General features: G+C 41.1%; 4 protein-coding genes across 4 annotated transcripts; 2 read left to right on the forward strand and 2 right to left on the reverse strand.

The window, feature by feature from the left end:
* Positions 1 to 1134: 1134 nt before the first annotated feature.
* Positions 1135 to 6200, forward strand: LOC122036255 (probable phosphoribosylformylglycinamidine synthase, chloroplastic/mitochondrial). Its single transcript, XM_042595524.1, has 4 exons — positions 1135 to 1330; positions 1496 to 1569; positions 1673 to 5874; positions 5973 to 6200. The coding sequence occupies exons 2-3, from the start codon at positions 1504 to 1506 to the stop codon at positions 5867 to 5869; spliced, it is 4263 nt and encodes a 1420-aa protein (XP_042451458.1). The 5' UTR covers positions 1135 to 1330; positions 1496 to 1503; the 3' UTR covers positions 5870 to 5874; positions 5973 to 6200.
* A 3500-nt stretch (positions 6201 to 9700) lies between these two features.
* Positions 9701 to 11579, reverse strand: LOC122036231. The gene is made up of 4 exons (XM_042595496.1): positions 11457 to 11579; positions 11026 to 11100; positions 10767 to 10900; positions 9701 to 10295 (listed from the first exon to the last, which is right to left on the reverse strand). The coding sequence occupies exons 1-4, from the start codon at positions 11577 to 11579 to the stop codon at positions 9701 to 9703; spliced, it is 927 nt and encodes a 308-aa protein (XP_042451430.1).
* LOC122036283 (putative wall-associated receptor kinase-like 16) lies at positions 11282 to 13970 on the forward strand. The gene is made up of 2 exons (XM_042595565.1): positions 11282 to 12653; positions 12724 to 13970. Exons 1-2 carry the CDS (start codon positions 11606 to 11608, stop codon positions 13815 to 13817), a joined length of 2142 nt encoding a protein of 713 aa, XP_042451499.1. The 5' UTR covers positions 11282 to 11605; the 3' UTR covers positions 13818 to 13970.
* Positions 13957 to 17186, reverse strand: LOC122036284 (protein disulfide-isomerase LQY1, chloroplastic-like). The gene is made up of 5 exons (XM_042595566.1): positions 16903 to 17186; positions 16739 to 16822; positions 16617 to 16668; positions 14909 to 15062; positions 13957 to 14217 (listed from the first exon to the last, which is right to left on the reverse strand). The coding sequence occupies exons 1-5, from the start codon at positions 17062 to 17064 to the stop codon at positions 14196 to 14198; spliced, it is 474 nt and encodes a 157-aa protein (XP_042451500.1). The 5' UTR covers positions 17065 to 17186; the 3' UTR covers positions 13957 to 14195.
* Between the last annotated feature and the right edge of the window lie 160 nt (positions 17187 to 17346).

Below are 17346 nucleotides of genomic sequence, written 5' to 3' on the forward strand. Positions count from 1 at the left end.
CCATCATCAGAGGCCTCCGGGTGATCTCCGATTACCCACTCCGAACAAAAACTATAATTTGGTGAAGATAGTGAACCCAAAAAGGGATCGCAACTATTTGTGACCGGACCGCGACTACGATCCGGCCGCAAATATTATGGCAAGATAATAATTTGATGAATATATTGACATATGGATAGTTTTTTTTTTTTTTTCAGTTAACAAGAGCTACATCTTAATATTTATCGATAGTAATATCGTGTCTTTGTTAGTAATAGCCATTTCATAGAATTATTAACATTTTATTAATTATATTTTATTTACTAATTGTCTATATTCATTAAATAGCGCCCTTGATAATATTACAATAATTTTTTTAAAGAAAATAAATTATATTAAGTGAAAATAATAAAAGGGTCGTCATAACTTAATCACGGTCAATCCTTCTATTAAAAATTGATAATTATAGTTAATAAAAAATTATTAAATTAGTACTTATAAAAACTATTAACTTAAACTTAAATGAAATAAAAATAAAATACGTATTAAAGTTTCTTCCTTAGAATAACAAACGTTGCCCTAGTGACCCACATATTTTCAAAAAATAAAAGTAATTTTTATAGTTTAAAAATAATATTTTATTATATTAACTTAGTAATTTTGATTAATTTAGAATAATTTTATTCTAGGATATAACAGTTATAAGAAATAGAAAATTAAGATTAAATGTTCTTTTAATTTTTTTAATAAGATGCTTTTTATATTAATAAAAATAAAGATGGTCCATTAGGACCATGCAAGATGAAATATGTAAAAAAAAACACAATTAATGTAATGCAATCTGAGCGTGAGAGGGATTAGGTTAACTATAATTAGATTTATTCTTAAAAAAAAATTATTTCAATCTAAGAAAGGCAAGTGGATTTATTCCTAAGATATTTTATGATTATAATTAACATTATAAATAAAATTATATTTATATATATATATATATAGATAAAATTAAAATTTGAATAAGTTATAATTTTTATATTAATATTTTATGTCAGATTAAATCCATTATATCTCTAAATGAAATTGAAAATTAAATTAATCAAAAATTTTAAATAGAAAAGGTCGGAACACCAGATTTTACCCGTAAATAAATTGCCTCCCCGCCGCACACCTCTTTTAACTTCCTCGCCGCCTCCTGCCCTACCCTTGCCCCTGCTCCGTTTCCTCGCCGACTTGCTCCTAAACTCTCGTCGCCGGCGATCACTTGCGCCTCACACCATCGTCCTCCATCGCCTCCGTCGGCAATCTTCGGCTCGGTTTACTGGCGCCTAAACCCCAAACAAACCCTAAACACAAGGTAGGCCTTATCTTCTTCTCCACTTTTTGCAAAACTCTTTTTAACTAATGGATTGCGATTTTTCTTCTGATTTGAGGATTTACGATCCCTCATTGCCCGTGTTATTTCCCTTTGATCAAAATTTGTTTTTGTCGATCGGTAAATCTATTTTCTTGGCTACTTCAGTGATCTAAATGGTTGTTCTGGGGGATACGGCTACAACTGGCTTCTCGCGCCTCCATGCTTTCCGCGCTAGTACGGTGAGCATCCTTGATTTCGATTCTCCTGGATTCCATCGCTTCTTTCCATGTGAGTCTTTCCATGTGTTTGCAGTTTGAAAATCTTTTGCTTTTCTCCTTTCAGGGAAGGGAAAGGTCTGGCCTTTTTAGGTCTAAGCACTGCCAACCTAGTAGGTGCCACCTTATTCGAGGTGGCTTGAATCGTTGGCATGGGCACGGATTGTCAGTTGGTGGAGTTTTGACGCCAAGGTTCCCGCTACTGTTGAGTCGAAGAGATGCTGTTTTGAAAGGCCAACAGAGTTCATTAGTAGAGGAATCTGATGCACTAGGAAGGTACCCGGAAATCATACATTTCTTCCGTCGTCCGCTGCTTCATGACAGTGCTATTGCAGAGCTGCTGAGGCAGGTCCAAGTAAAGGTTTCAGGTGACATTGTTGACATAAAGACTGAAATTTGTTTCAACATAGGCCTTGATGGTGTACTGTCAGTGGAGAAACTCGGAACGCTTAAGTGGCTTCTGCAGGAGACATTTGAGCCTGAGAATTTTCAGTCAGAGAGCTTTCTCGAGAAAGAAGTTGGCATAGATGCTGGTACCGTAATTGTTGAAGTTGGACCTCGCATGTCCTTTACTACAGCATGGTCAACTAATGCTGGATCAATTTGTCGAGCATGCTCCTTGACAGAAGTGACACGTATGGAGCAGTCAAGAAGATACCTTTTGCGTGTTAAGAAAGGAAGTAAGCCACTGGACGAGCATCAAATTAGAGACTTTGCATCACTTATTCATGATAGAATGACAGAATGTGTTTATCCCGTAAAGCTTACTACATTTCACACCAGTGCTGCTCCTGATCCAGTGATAGTGATTCCTGTCATTGAGAGGGGAAGACAAGCATTGGAAGAGATTAATCTAAAGATGGGTCTTGCATTTGATGAACAAGATATTCAGTACTACACCAGGCTCTTTAGAGATGACATTAAGAGGAATCCTACATCAGTTGAGCTCTTTGATATTGCACAGTCAAACAGCGAGCATAGCAGGCACTGGTTCTTCAATGGGAAACTCATTATAGATGGTGAGACAATGGACAAAACTCTAATGCAAATAGTGAAGGACACTTTAAAGGCAAACCCAAATAATTCTGTGATTGGATTCAAGGACAACTCAAGTGCCATCAAGGGGTTCAAAGTATCCCAGCTGCGTCCAACATCACCTGGAGTGACATCTTCCCTTCACAATATGATCCATGAGCTAGATGTATTATTTACTGCAGAGACACATAATTTTCCTTGTGCTGTAGCTCCCTACCCTGGAGCAGAAACAGGAGCTGGCGGCCGCATAAGGGACACACATGCTACTGGACGGGGATCTTTTGTTGTAGCTTCTACAGCCGGCTATTGTGTTGGTAATCTTCATATCGAGGGGGCCTATGCACCATGGGAAGACCGATCTTTTTCATATCCTTCAAATTTAGCTTCTCCTTTACAAATTCTAATTTTTGCAAGTGACGGGGCATCTGACTATGGCAATAAGTTTGGAGAGCCTTTGATCCAAGGTTACACAAGGACATTTGGTATGAGACTTCCGAATGGCGAGCGACGTGAATGGTTGAAACCTATAATGTTCAGTGGAGGTATTGGACAAATTGACCATGTACATGTATCAAAGGGAGAGCCAGAAGTTGGAATGCTTGTTGTAAAGATCGGAGGTCCAGCTTATCGAATTGGAATGGGAGGTGGTGCTGCTTCAAGCATGGTCAGTGGGCAAAATGATGCAGAACTAGATTTTAATGCAGTGCAACGAGGAGATGCTGAAATGGCTCAGAAGCTATATCGTGTAGTCCGTGCTTGTATTGAAATGGGAGATAAAAATCCTATTATTAGCATCCATGATCAAGGAGCTGGGGGAAATTGTAATGTTGTAAAAGAAATTATTTATCCTGAAGGAGCTGAAATTGATATCCGTTCTATAGTTGTTGGTGATCATACCATGTCAGTTCTAGAGATTTGGGGGGCAGAGTACCAAGAACAGGATGCTTTGTTAGTTAAATCAGAGAGCCGGAGTTTATTGCAATCTGTATGTGACAGGGAAAGAGTTTCTATGGCTGTTATTGGTACCATCAATGGCAGTGGGCAAATTGTGTTAGTTGATAGCTTGGCGATTGACCATTGCAAAACAAATGGGCTTCCTCTACCACCGCCTGTTGAGAATCTTGAACTTGAGAAGGTGCTTGGAGATATGCCACAGAAAATCTTTGAGTTCAAGCGAGTACCTACAATGATGGAGCCGTTGGATATTGCACCTGCTACTACATTATTAGACTGTTTGAAGAGGGTCTTAAAACTACCTTCAGTTTGTTCTAAACGTTTCTTAACGACGAAAGTTGACAGGTGTGTTACAGGACTCGTGGCACAACAACAAACTGTAGGTCCCCTCCAGCTACCACTTGCTGATGTTGCTGTTATTGCCCAGTCTTATGCAAATTTAACTGGTGGTGCTTGTGCAATAGGAGAGCAACCACTGAAAGGTTTATTGAATCCAAAAGCTATGGCAAGATTGGCTCTTGGTGAATCATTGACCAATTTAGTTTGGGCAAAAATTACATCTCTTGGAGATGTAAAAGCCAGTGGTAATTGGATGTATGCTGCAAAATTGGATGGAGAAGGAGCAGCCATGTATGATGCTGCTATGTCTCTCTCAGAATCTATGATACAGTTGGGTATAGCCATCGATGGGGGAAAAGATAGTCTTTCTATGGCAGCAAATGCAGCTGGTGAGGTTGTCAAAGCTCCTGGTAACCTAGTTATTAGCACATATGTAACCTGTCCTGATATAAGGAAGACGGTAACTCCTGACCTAAAGCTCGGAGATGATGGTATTCTTTTACACATTGATCTAGCGAAAGGACATCGGCGATTAGGTGGTTCTGCACTTGCACAGGCATTTGACCAAGTTGGTGATGAGTGCCCTGATCTTGATGATGTACTATACCTGAAAAAGGTGTTTGAGGCTGTTCAGGAACTCCTGAGTGAGCAATTAATTTCTGCTGGCCATGACATTAGTGATGGTGGGATTATTGTTTGTATTCTCGAGATGGCATTTGCTGGTAATTGTGGTGTGCAATTGAACTTGAGTTCCAAGGGCCATGGCCCTTTTCAAGTATTATTTGCGGAAGAACTCGGTCTTGTTCTTGAGGTCAATTCACTACACGCTGACAAGGTTATGCAAAAACTCAAAGCAGTTGGAGTTTCTGGCGAGATAATTGGGAATGTCACTGCTATGCCAACTATAGAGTTGTCCGTCGATGGAATCAAACTACTGAAAGAAGAAACATCTTTCCTTAGGGACTTGTGGGAGGAGACAAGTTTTCAACTCGAGGGATTGCAAAGGCTAGCTTCTTGTGTTGAATTGGAGAAGGAAGGTCTAAAACATAGACATGCACCTTCATGGACATTGTCGTTCACTCCAAAGTTCACTGATGAAAAGCTGATCCTTGCTACTTCAAAACCCAGAGTAGCTATCATTCGAGAGGAAGGTAGCAACGGCGATAGAGAAATGTCGGCAGCATTCCATGCTGCTGGATTTGAACCATGGGATGTAACAATGTCAGACCTTCTGCTTGGACAAGTCTCTCTGAACAAGTTTCGCGGCGTTGCATTTGTTGGTGGCTTTAGTTATGCAGATGTGCTTGATTCAGCAAAAGGTTGGTCTGCCTCAATTAGATTTAACCAGCCTCTACTGCAACAATTTCAAGACTTCTACCACCGTCCAGACACCTTTAGCCTAGGTGTTTGCAATGGGTGTCAGCTCATGGCCCTTCTTGGATGGGTGCCTGGCGCTGGTGTGGGAGGATCCCTTGGTGATGGTGGAGATATGTCACAGCCAAGGTTCATTCACAATGAATCTGGCCGCTTCGAGTGTCGCTTTACAAGTGTCCGGATTGGAAAGTCCCCCGCTATGATGTTTGAAGGTATGGAGGGTAGCACATTGGGTGTTTGGGCAGCTCATGGTGAGGGAAGAGCATACTTCCCTGATGACGGTGTTCTAGATCGCATTCTGAAGTCTGACCTGGCCCCTCTACGTTATTGTGACGACGAAGGCAGCGTATCGGAGGTTTATCCTTTCAACCCAAATGGATCTCCACTCGGAATTGCTGCACTTTGTTCTCCCGACGGAAGGCACCTTGCCATGATGCCGCATCCTGAAAGGTGTTTTATGATGTGGCAGTTCCCATGGTTTCCGAAGGAATGGGATGCTGACAAGAGAGGGCCTAGTCCATGGCTACGCATGTTTCAGAATGCTCGCGAATGGTGCTCTTGAAAGAGGTGCACATATCCTAATCAATTGTTGTGGTGTTTCTATCTTTATTGCTGGGTTCACCCTTTGATTTTGTTACTGAACTTGTTTTGATGCTCTTCTGCAGGGCTTGAGCAGACATCTCTTCTGTGAGTTGATGATAGAGCTTCATACTTTCTTGAGATGCCTCTCTTTATCTGAGTTTAATTCGGATGATATATTTTGAGTACAATTGTTGGATGGGACTTTAGCCCGTTCATGGAACTCTTTCTTCTTAGACTTTCTTTCTCTTGTAAAAAATAAGATCAAAATTGCATTTGATTACTGTTATTGCACTGTCTAATGCTTTACTTTACCTTGTTGAGTTTATGTTTACTTTTCATTGTAAAATTGGCACAAATAAATCTGTCAACTGCTGTGTTCAATTGACCTATAACACAAAACAGGGTTTGAGATTAATAATTTTGGATGTAATGTAAATCCTCATGTGTTAGGAATTTTTCATCCCCTCAGATGTTTCACACAATGACACGAGACATTTGAGAAATCAAATTAAACCAACATGATTCAATTCTATCTAGTGATTTAAGTTTACTAAGTTAAACCTACAAAATCATACGAAACACCCTCTATGTGTCAATGAGTGCGGATGATTAGGGCAAAAAATAGCTCTACGGCAAGTTCTTACTGGCCCAAGATCTAGAACCAAATTGTGAAGGAAACAACTAAGAAACAGAGGAGTTTTTTTAATATGAAAACTCAAAAAAAACTACCTTGAATTACACCCACGAAGAATTAAAAAAAAGAACGACTCTATCTTGAAAAACTAAATCAACTTTCTGGGAAGAAAGCTTAATACTATCTGCTACCTAATTAATTGATAGCTAATAATAATAATAATTTCCAATACAAAATCAGCTTTAATAACTTAACACTCCCCTTTAAAGTGATTTTTGAAACCAATCCAAGTACTTTGCATAAGGACTCAAATGCAGCTCTGGAAAATATCTTTGTGAAGATATCAACAATATTCTCTTAACTTCGTACTTCTTAAAACATCCACATCAATTACCCTAAATTAAATTTTTATCTTAAATTTTACATTTTACATTAAATAAACATCAGGTACCTACTCATTCCCTAAATATACATTTTATGAATAGTAGTTCTTTAAATTTAAGGAATGGATTTCATTCCCTAAACATTAAAATATTATTTCTCTCTCCTCCCTCTAATAATAAAAAATTTCTCTCTCATTCCTCTAATAATAAAAAATTTCGCTCTCATTCCTCTAATAATAAAAAATTTCTTTCTCCTCTATCTCTTTCCTCCATCTAATAATAAAAAATATGAAGGAAAGAGAAAAAAATAATAAAAAATAAATATATGACAAATTATAGAGAAGTTGATGTATCATGTAGTGAAAAATGGATATCTAAATTTAATAAAGTAGTTCTTTTACCCTAAATTTTAGATTTTGGATGAGAATACTGATGTGGATGGTCTAATGCTGAGATTATTCCGTCAAGAACCTTTTCCCGAATAAAGTGATGCTCCAACTCGATATGTTTTGTTCTCGCATGACATACAGGATTTGTTGCCAGCTTTAAAGCACTCTGGTTGTCCCCGAAGATTGCAGTTGACTTGACAATGGGTAAATACAAGTCTTCAATGAGTCTCTGAAGCCAAACATCTTCTTGTGTAGTAAGAGCAGCTGCTTTGTATCCAGCCTCAGTAGTTGAGAGAGAAACAGAAGCTTGTTTTTTACTGCATCAAGAAACTACAGTACCACCACAAAAGAAAACATAGCCCGAAGTAGACTTTCGATCATCCAAGTCACCACCAAAATCCGCATCTGTATACCCAATTAATGAAAACTCAGAATTCTTCTAAAGAGAAGCCCCATATCTTGAGTTGCATTTATATACTTCAAAATCTTCTTTGCAGCTTCTAAATGACCCTTCCTTGGAGAAGAAAGAAATCTGCTGATAAATCCAACAGAAAAAGAGATACCTGGCCTTGTAATGGTTAGATACAAGAGACTACCAACAAGTGCACGATATAGCTGAGCATCTAGGAGAAGAGAACCTTCTTCAGGTTTGAGACACAAAAATACCATCTTCTCTATTTTCCACTTCTAGACCAAGAAAGTGATGAAGTTCTCTCAAACTTTCATGTCAAAGCGAACAGAGAGCTCATCTTGTAGCTTCTCAATCTCTCTTTCATTGTTTCCCGTTATTACCATGTCATCTACATATAAAAGAACAACCACATGCAAGTCTCCTTTACATTTAACAAACAAGCTAGAATCTGAGTTAGAAGTTTCGTATACACAGAAATGGAGATATTGAGAAATTTTCCCATACCAGGCCCTTGGAGATTGCTTTAAACCGTAAAGAGTCTTCTTAAGCTTGCAAACATAATTGGGATGATTGCTGGAAACATTCCTGGGTGGTTGCTCCATATAGATATCCCGATCGAGCTCTCCATACAAAAAGACATTCCTCACATCGAGTTGCCACAACTTCCAATTATAAGAGACTGCCATGGCTAATATAACTCGAACTGAAATCATTTTAGCAACTGGACTGAAAGTTTCTTCATAGTCCTCTCCATATTTCTGAGAGAAACCCCTAGCAACCAACCTTGCTTTGAACCTGTCAATACTGTCATCGACCTTTCTTTTAACTCGAAACACCCATTTACATGAGATAGGTGACATATTTTCAGGCTTTGGATCTAGCATCCAAGTTTGATTCTTTTTAAGAGCATCCATTTCTTCATCCATAGCACACTTCCCCTCTTTAATTTCTTTGACTTCTTCATAACACGATGGCTCATCATCATAAACAGGGCCTGCGAAGAAGCAAGAATAGGTACTGATAAAGTTCTCATCTCTATATCGAGTTCGTTTGGTAATGTTCTTTCGGGGTCTAAGAATTTTCTAGATCAATAATTTCTTCTTCTTGTTGTGTTTGAGACTAAGATTGATTTGACCTCCCCGTTTCACTTTGCTCCTCTCTAAGTTCTTCTTGCTGATGATGAGATTGAAGCTGATTCAAGACCTCACTTCCTTTTTGTCCTTTCCTGGACTATAAAGAAGAACTAGAGATATTGTTTATCGAACAAGGAAGATTTATTGATTTATGCTCGAAACTTTTAGAATCTCCATCACAAGTGCAACTCCATAATACCATGAAACTTCATCAAACACGACATCTCTTGAAACTACAAATCGATGACTTGTAGGATCCAAGCACCTCCAGCCCTTTTTCCTTTCATCATATCCAACAAAAGTGCATTTCCTTGCCTTTGCATCTAATTTACTCCGTTGAGATTTTGGTACATGGACGTAGCAAATGTAATCAAACACCCTCATATGCTTGATATTTGACTTCTTCCTAAACATGAGCTCGTAAGGAGACTTCTTGTTTGTTGGAGACTGAGGCAATCTATTGATAACATATGTTGCACACATCATTCCTTCTGCCCAAAAGGTCTTGGGCAAATTCTTTGCATGCAACCAACTCTTGCAGGTCTCAGTGAGATGTCGAATCTTTCGCTCAGCTACTCCATTTTGCTGCGGAGTTTCTGTACAAGAAAGTTCTCTTTTGATGCCATTTTCACAACAAAAATATGAGAACTCATTTGAAGTGAACTCTCCTCCGTTATATGTCCTTAACCGTTTTATATTGGTACCAAGTTCAGCTTCAACTGTCTTTTTAAATTGCAAGAATCTATTCATGACTTCATACTTTCGCTTGACAAAATAAATCCAAGTAAATCTTGTAAAGTCATCAATAAAGATTAGCATGTAAGAATAACTAGAAAAGGAGGAAGTCTTTGTTGGACCCATTAAGTCACTCTGAACGAGTTCAAGAGGACCCTCACACCTTGATATTGATCTTTTGAAAGAAAGCTGATGTTCCTTCCCATACTGACCCCTTCATATATATGACCTTCGCTGAAGTTATTTAATTGAGGCATCCCATCAACTAATTTCAACTTCACCATAGCCTTTAATTTCTCCATGTCGACATGCCCAAGTCTGGCATGCCAAATAGCGAGATTATCATTGCTACTCATCTTTTCCACATACAAATTTGAAGCAGACAAAACAAATAAATCATTTGCTCTCTTGCCGATGTGAACAACATCAACTTTCAACTCCTTGATATTCCGACGAAACTTCACATCATGGGGTCTGAATAGCACGAAATGACCAGCATCAATAGCATTTGCCACTGAAAACAGATTCTTACGCATGCCCGGAACATGGTACACATTGTCAAGCATTATCAAGTCTTGGTGCTTCCCATTTATGATCACCGTGCCTTGATTCTTCACTTGATGGACTGTATTATCAGCTGTAACAATAGCTTTACGGCCACTGTATTGTTGAAGGTTGGAGAGTTTTCCATCGCCCCCAGTGAGATATGATGCCCATGGTCTGAATCAACAATCCAATCCTTGTCAAAGTTGATTGAGTTCATAGTATCGATAGTCTTATTTTCAACCATAAAACATTTGCCCCAATCTTCTTCGCCTTCAACAGCTCAGTACCAACCACATTACCTTCTGTTAGCTTTACCCGACAATACTTCTTTATATGACCAGCTCCTTTTGATTCCTTCAAAGAGACTTCGGCCATTTGCTTGGCCAAAGATTCTTGGGATGATAATAGGCTCTCTACTTCCTCCAAGGATGGTTATTGAGCCCAACCCTGGACTGATGTTATGAATGGAATGTATTCTGGTCTTAGTCCACGAACAATATTTCTCCGAATTCGAGCTTTTGAGATAGCTTCCTCTGGATTTAACAAGGAAATCTCCGAACAAATATTCTTAATTTTCAAGAAGCACTCTGAGATAGACAGATTACTTGAGTAGCTTTCGCCAAATCATTTTCCAAGTGTTGCAACTGAGCCTCATCCTTCTTATTGAACAACTTATCAAATGTCTGCCATATCTCATGAGCAGATTTGCATCTCACTATATGATCAAATAGGCTAGGTGAAATGGATCTCTTCAAGACAAACTCAGCCTTTGCATTTAACTGTTCCATTTCTTGAGATCATTCGAGTTATCAGCCATGGCTTCTGGACATGCAGTATTGTTTCCATTTACAATATCCCATAGATCTTCTCCAACATAATATGACTCCATACAACTCCTCCAAACCTTGTAATTTGACTGATTTAGCAACTCAATACCAAGGCCACCAGCACGACCACTTAGATCCATTTGAGGCACTGGCTGAATCATTCACCAAGGGTTGTTAACACATGAAGTTACCAATCGCTACGGTCCTTGTGGCTCTGATACCATGTGAATAAAAAAATAGCTCTACAGTAAGTTCTTGCTGGCCCAAGATCTGGAATCAACTTGTGAAGGAAACGACCAAAAAAACAGAGGAGCTTTTTTTAATATGAAACTCAAAAAAAAAAAAAAAACTACCTTGAATTACACACATGGAGCATAAAAAAACAGAAGAAAACCTAAGGCAACTTTTTGGGAAGAGAGCTTAATAATATCTGCTACATAAGTGACAGCTAATAATAACCATTTCTAATACAAAATCAGCTTTAATAATGTTCGTTCAATGGATCGACAGGACGCATCGTTTTAGTCAACGCGGCGGCGGCGGCCTCCGCCCATCCTTCTTGACTCCTCGTTGAACTGTTTCTATCACGAACTTTAAGAGGTCTACGTCTCTGCAGCATGACTGCATCCATCGCAGTGCGAGACTTCGAGTAATTCCATGACGGAAACGAAGCAGAGCATGCCTTTCTATTATTCTTTCCTTCTTCCCCTAATTGTGATAGCAACAGTAGCAACGACGGTGGCAGCGAGCAATATCACGACGTTGCCTGGTTGCCCGGCGAAGTGCGGCGACATCGCCGTCCCTTACCCATTTGGGATCGGCGCCGGTTGTGCCCTCGAAAGCTTCCAACTCACCTGTAATGGCACCAGACTCTTCTTCTCAAACTACGAGATCGACTCCATCTCCCTCGACCCGCCGGAGGTCACCATCCAGCTCAACGCGAGCTGGAAGTGCTACAACGCCACCGGATACGTCGTCGGCCAAGAGTCTCCCTCCTTCGAGACCGGCCTAACCAAGCCCTACCGGCTCTCCACCCGCAACACCTTCGCCGCTGTCGGATGCAACACCTTCGCCGCCTTCGACGACTACGAAGGCTACTTTGCTAGCGGCTGCGTGTCGCTCTGCCACCAGGAGAGCGTTGTCGTTGACGGGGCTTGCTACGGCGTTGGTTGTTGCCGGTCGCCGGTTCCTAAGGATGTGTGGTACTACCATCCGTGCTCCGATGACAGGTTCAACAAGTCACAGGTGGTGGATTTCAGCCCCTGCAGCTACTGGTTCCTCATCGACAACGACAAGTTCCAGTTCCGGGCGGCAGAGTCGAGGATGAGTGGCAGGGGAGGGTTCACGACGCCGGTGGCGCTGGACTGGGCCGTGAGAACTCCTGCCACGAGCTGTGAGGCGGCGAGGAGGAACACGTCGACTTATGCCTGCCGGAGTGACAACAACGAGTGCTACGAGACGACGAATGGAGAAGGGTACCTCTGCAACTGCTCCACGGGGTACCGGGGCAATCCATACCTCGCCGGCGGATGTCAAGATATCAACGAGTGCGACCTTAAAGAGGAGTTCCCCTGCTACGGCCAGTGCACGAACAATAATGGAAGCTATGTTTGCTCGTGCCCATCGGGACAAGAAGGCGATCCTACTCGAGAACATGGCTGCCGATCGAAGGATAGCTTCACGCTCGCTCTCAAAATCGTCACTGGTACCCAATCGAAGCAGAGAATCCATACCTGACGCAGAGCTTCTCTTCTTGATCAACACTTCACTTGCAGGTGCCGGCGTCGGCGTGCTCTTCCTCCTGCTGCTGTCTCTGATGGCGTACTTGGGATCCAAAAGGCGAAGGCTCATCGAGACGAAACGCAGATTCTTCGAGCAAAACGGCGGCCTCCTCCTGCAAAAGAGCATCACTGCTAAACAGAGCATCGGGTTTAGGATCTTTGCAGAGAAGGAACTGGAGAAGGCGACGAACGGTTTCGACGACGACCGCGTCCTCGGCACCGGCGGCCACGGGACGGTGTACAAGGGCGTGCTCGACGACCGGACCGAGGTGGCGATCAAGAAGTCCAAGGTGATGGACGAGGGGCAGCGGAAGGAGTTCGCGCAGGAGCTGCTCATCCTCTCGCAGCTCAACCACAAGAACGTGGTCAAGATTTTAGGGTGTTGCTTGGAGGTCGAGGTGCCGATGTTGGTCTACGAGTACGTACCCAACGGCACCCTCTACGGCTTCATCCACCGGAAAGAGGCGATCTCCATTGACACGAGGCTGAAGCTGGCGGCGGAAGCTGCGGAGGCACTCGCCTACCTGCACTCATCTGCGTCGCCGCCGATCATCCACGGCGACGTGAAGTCGGCCAATGTGCTGCTGGACTGGGATTTCTCGGCGAAGGTGTCGGATTTTGGAGCGTCGAGGCTGGCGCCGACCGACGAGGTGCAACTGGCGACGCTGGTGCAGGGGACGTGCGGGTACTTGGACCCGGAGTACATGGTGACGAGCCAGTTGACGGAGAAGAGCGACGTGTACAGCTTCGGGGTGGTGCTGCTGGAGCTGCTCACGAGGAGGAAGGCGTTGTGCTTCGAGAGGCCGGAGGAGGATCGGTGCTTGGCGGCGAGCTTTGCGAAGGCAATGGAGAAGGGGCGACTGGAGGAGGTGGTGGATGAGCAAGTCCTGGTGACGGAGGGAAGGGAAGCAGAGTACGTGATCAGGGACGTTGCAGAGCTGGCGAGGTGTTGCTTGCGGATGACGAGGGAGGAGAGGCCGGCGATGAGGGAGGTGGCAGAGGCGTTGCAGAGGTTGAGGAGGTGGAGAGAACATCCGTGGATGCGTCTTGATCTGGAGGAGGAAGCGAGTTTACTTGGAAGAGATTGATGAAGATGATGATGCACATCAAGAACAAACAGGACAAAATTACTATCAAGAACAGCTCCTTCACCTCGGTTTTGTGAAGAATGAAATGTACCATTATAAATATATGCATTAAGTGTTTAGTCCAGCAATAAAGATCATATATTTAATGTTTTACTGCATAAAAGATCATATATATGTATGACCTCTGGATTACGATATTGAAAAAAAGAATGATTTGTTTAGAGAAAAGAGTTACATTCAAGGCTGCACAAAAAGAGATAAAATAGTGACAAAGGCATATATTTTTATACTAGAATATATATGAATTCTGTTGCATTGTTATGTTGGCCTTCAAACTAAATCACGCCCTCACTTTTTCAGTCACTGGAAGAAATGGCATCAATCATCATCCTTGAACTCTCTAATGGAAAACAAGAGATACAAATATTTCAGAGATGCTGACTCAAATTTGGTAAGCTGAAGTTTAGAGGCAAGTATCTATTACTCAAAGCTGATAAATGAAATCAAAGTAAAATTGTGAGTTTCATTCCGAGCCTAAGCAAATTGTTTTGTTAGGCTCACAAATTTTGGAAATCCTGAAATAACAATAAATTTTACCGTTACTGGTAACTAAATGTTAATAGCAACAATAACTTGTTCCGACATCAGAACCTTCTAATCAGAGACTTGCTTATTAATACTGCCAACATTGTTCCTTACTAATTGACACAACCTTGGAGCATGCGTAGGCATACTCACACTGACCTATGTGTCTGAATTCGAATAATAACCATGTTGCTTAAACATTTTATCAACTGAAGAAAGATTTTTTTTTTTTCAATTCTACGAGTGCACTAATAAGATACGACTTGGAGTTCTTTAATCATATGAATAGGAGAATTGTTCATCTGCAATTGCCAATTTACTTGATTTTTTTTTTCTCGAACTCTTGATCATCTGTTGGTTGGATGTGTATAAATGAACATATAATAGCAATAACAGAATGTGCTGTCAAAGACTCTAGGAATCAAGTGTCATTTTCACCTAGTGCTTTTAGCAACAGGATAATATCCAAATGATATCGCAGCATATGATGATGATTAACGGAATACCTTCGATCAAGATATCGCGGTTGGATTCCAGTGCCTTGACAAGTAGTGCAGGTTAAGGTACCAGCACCATCACAGTTGATGCACTGTGAGACTTCATTTTCACCTCCTAATGCTACAGTGATCTTGCCACTTCCAGTGCAAAATCTGCATTGTTCTGAAAGAAACCAATTCCAGCTCAACTGAAGTATGGATGCATTTATTGAACACCTAATTCATATGGATGTGCGGTCTGTGAGCATCAACTAAACAACCAAAAAACACTAATTGATAAAGTGAATCCTAGCCATTTCACTTCCAAGAAAACAAACTTATCCATTAATCAAATATGTTCTTAAGCATTAAAATGAATCGCTATTCTTAAACAAACTCAATTATTGATGTACTTGAAATTTTATTTAGTGAAAGAGATTAGAGATCATTGAGTCTAGAATTAACTCGGGAGGACCAACTAACACTGGAGTAGATTACACTGATAAGAAATGTTTAAATTACTAGAGTACTGGTTCAGATAAAAAGAAAATACAATTTTCTCACAATGGTATATCTAATGTGTTGGCGATTGAACATTGTGTTGCTTTTAAAGAAAAGGGTTATAACTGTCAGTAGCTTAGCAAGGAATCCATTCTCACAGTATCCTCTTTCAAACATTTTGTAGTGAGAGCAAGATAACTATGTAATGGAATTTCACAAGCACCAAAACAAACAGATGGTTTGCAGATCATCATTTTGTACATTCCTATCCTGCATTGTTTCTTAAATACCCAATCCTCATTTGTTAGTTATGCAAGTTGATGATTCCATATAAAACACTTGCGAACCATCGACAACAATGCCTTTTTTTATACTTAATAAACCTACATTAGCAATTTTTATCTGTAGTTTTCCTTTCAGAAAAGCCTTTGTAACAAAGAAGCTCTATTTATAGGATCATAATCTTCTCCAAGGCCTTCAAAATTTCATCAATATTATCACGATCGAGCATTTTGTGATGAATAAAAATGCAGAGTGCATTTGGAATTTTAAAAATTTTCAATTCTTCAATACTCAGCAGAATTGTTTCAAAAATTTTCAACTTTCCTATTTACAGGATTCTAGTCTTCACTGAGGCTTTACAAGATTTGCTACTCATCATCCATACAAAATTCTTGTGAACCATAAACACCAATCGGCTAAGAACCTCATTCTAAGTGCTAGAGAATAGACTTTACATGGCATTTATGTCTTCTTAGTGAATCTAGATTAGGCGTTAGTTCTTAGTTTCCTTTCAAACCAGTGAAACCAGTGCTTGAGAACAGCGAAGCTCTATTTACAGCATCCCATATTTCACTGGGGCCTTAGCAAAATTTCATGTAAGCAAAATTTCATGTACATTAGTCAATTGAGTATTTTGTTGTAAATGGAAATGAGTGAATGATGCATATGGAACTTCTTAAAATTTCTTATTATTCAATCTTGAACGTAACTATTTTGAAAAACAAATTTGACTTACAGTCATTTCAAAACCATATGATGAATAAAAGAGCATAAATTGAACCAGAAAAAGCAGATTACCAATTGCATATATCTGGCCAAGAACTTCAATTTTTTCTTGGTCTTGACCACAAGGTGGAATCGACTCCCGAGCCAATCTAGCTCACTTACCACCATACCAAGCCAAAAGCTAGGATTACAATGAAAGAAATTGTAAAATATGGTGTTCAGTACTTACGAGCGCCGGATCCATTGCAAGGAAAACAAGGCTGGGAATTCTCCCGCTTAGCCTGCAAATCCAACAAAAAACTTCACCATCACAGCATCCCAGCCCAATCGAACATCCACGACAAAACTTACAGCACTATCAATCTGAGACTCGTAGAACACGGGTATACCAATCCCCACCGCAACACTCACAACCCCCACGGAGATCGCGACGAGCTAAAGCATAGAACAAACGCGTTACGACCGGCCATCGCTAGGGCCCCTCATTTGGGAGATGAAACGGAAGAGGGGATTACCGTGTCCTGGTCCAGGTCGAGGGCTCGAACGCGGGGGTACGAGGCGGGAGGACGGTGGCGAATCGCCGGTGGATTAGGTGGGAAGGTGAGCCGGGGGTTGGCGGAGGGGGAGGCGAAGAAGGAAGGGCAGAGGGTGGCAACGACGGGCGGCGCCAAAGCCATTGCGAGCGACGGTGGCGATCGACTGCCGTCGCCCGCCGCAGGGCCCTTTTCTGGATCTGGCTTCGATCGCCTCCGGCCGAACGTTGAGGATGAGGACGATGACGTGCGAATGGCAAGCGAGTACGCACCACTCATATGAACTGATCGGGCCCGACAGCCGACGCGTCAGTATTTGATTGGATGCCCAATATCAATAATTCTAATTAATTTTATTTTATGTTTTCGGATGTTTAATTAATTATTAAGTACCATTTAAACTGCCATTATTTGAATAATAATTAC

This window comes from Zingiber officinale, unplaced genomic scaffold (genome assembly GCF_018446385.1).
Source record: "Zingiber officinale cultivar Zhangliang unplaced genomic scaffold, Zo_v1.1 ctg135, whole genome shotgun sequence".
In the NCBI taxonomy this organism is placed as follows: Eukaryota; Viridiplantae; Streptophyta; class Magnoliopsida; order Zingiberales; family Zingiberaceae; genus Zingiber; species Zingiber officinale.

Coding starts and splice junctions, on each gene's coding strand:
- LOC122036255 (XM_042595524.1), top strand. CDS start 1,504: ATGGTTGTTCTGGGGGATACGGCTACAACTGGCTTCTCGCGCCTCCAT. Junction 1,570..1,672: donor ATGCTTTCCGCGCTAGTACG/GTGAGCATCCTT, acceptor TTCTCCTTTCAG/GGAAGGGAAAGGTCTGGCCT.
- LOC122036231 (XM_042595496.1), bottom strand. CDS start 11,579: ATGGATGCAGTCATGCTGCAGAGACGTAGACCTCTTAAAGTTCGTGAT. Junction 11,101..11,456: donor TGACTAAAACGATGCGTCCT/GTCGATCCATTG, acceptor TGAATGATTCAG/CCAGTGCCTCAAATGGATCT. Junction 10,296..10,766: donor AATAAGAAGGATGAGGCTCA/GTTGCAACACTT, acceptor TTGTTGATTCAG/ACCATGGGCATCATATCTCA.
- LOC122036283 (XM_042595565.1), top strand. CDS start 11,606: ATGACGGAAACGAAGCAGAGCATGCCTTTCTATTATTCTTTCCTTCTT. Junction 12,654..12,723: donor CGCTCTCAAAATCGTCACTG/GTACCCAATCGA, acceptor CTTCACTTGCAG/GTGCCGGCGTCGGCGTGCTC.
- LOC122036284 (XM_042595566.1), bottom strand. CDS start 17,064: ATGGCTTTGGCGCCGCCCGTCGTTGCCACCCTCTGCCCTTCCTTCTTC. Junction 16,823..16,902: donor TCGACCTGGACCAGGACACG/GTAATCCCCTCT, acceptor TCTATGCTTTAG/CTCGTCGCGATCTCCGTGGG. Junction 16,669..16,738: donor AGTCTCAGATTGATAGTGCT/GTAAGTTTTGTC, acceptor TTGGATTTGCAG/GCTAAGCGGGAGAATTCCCA.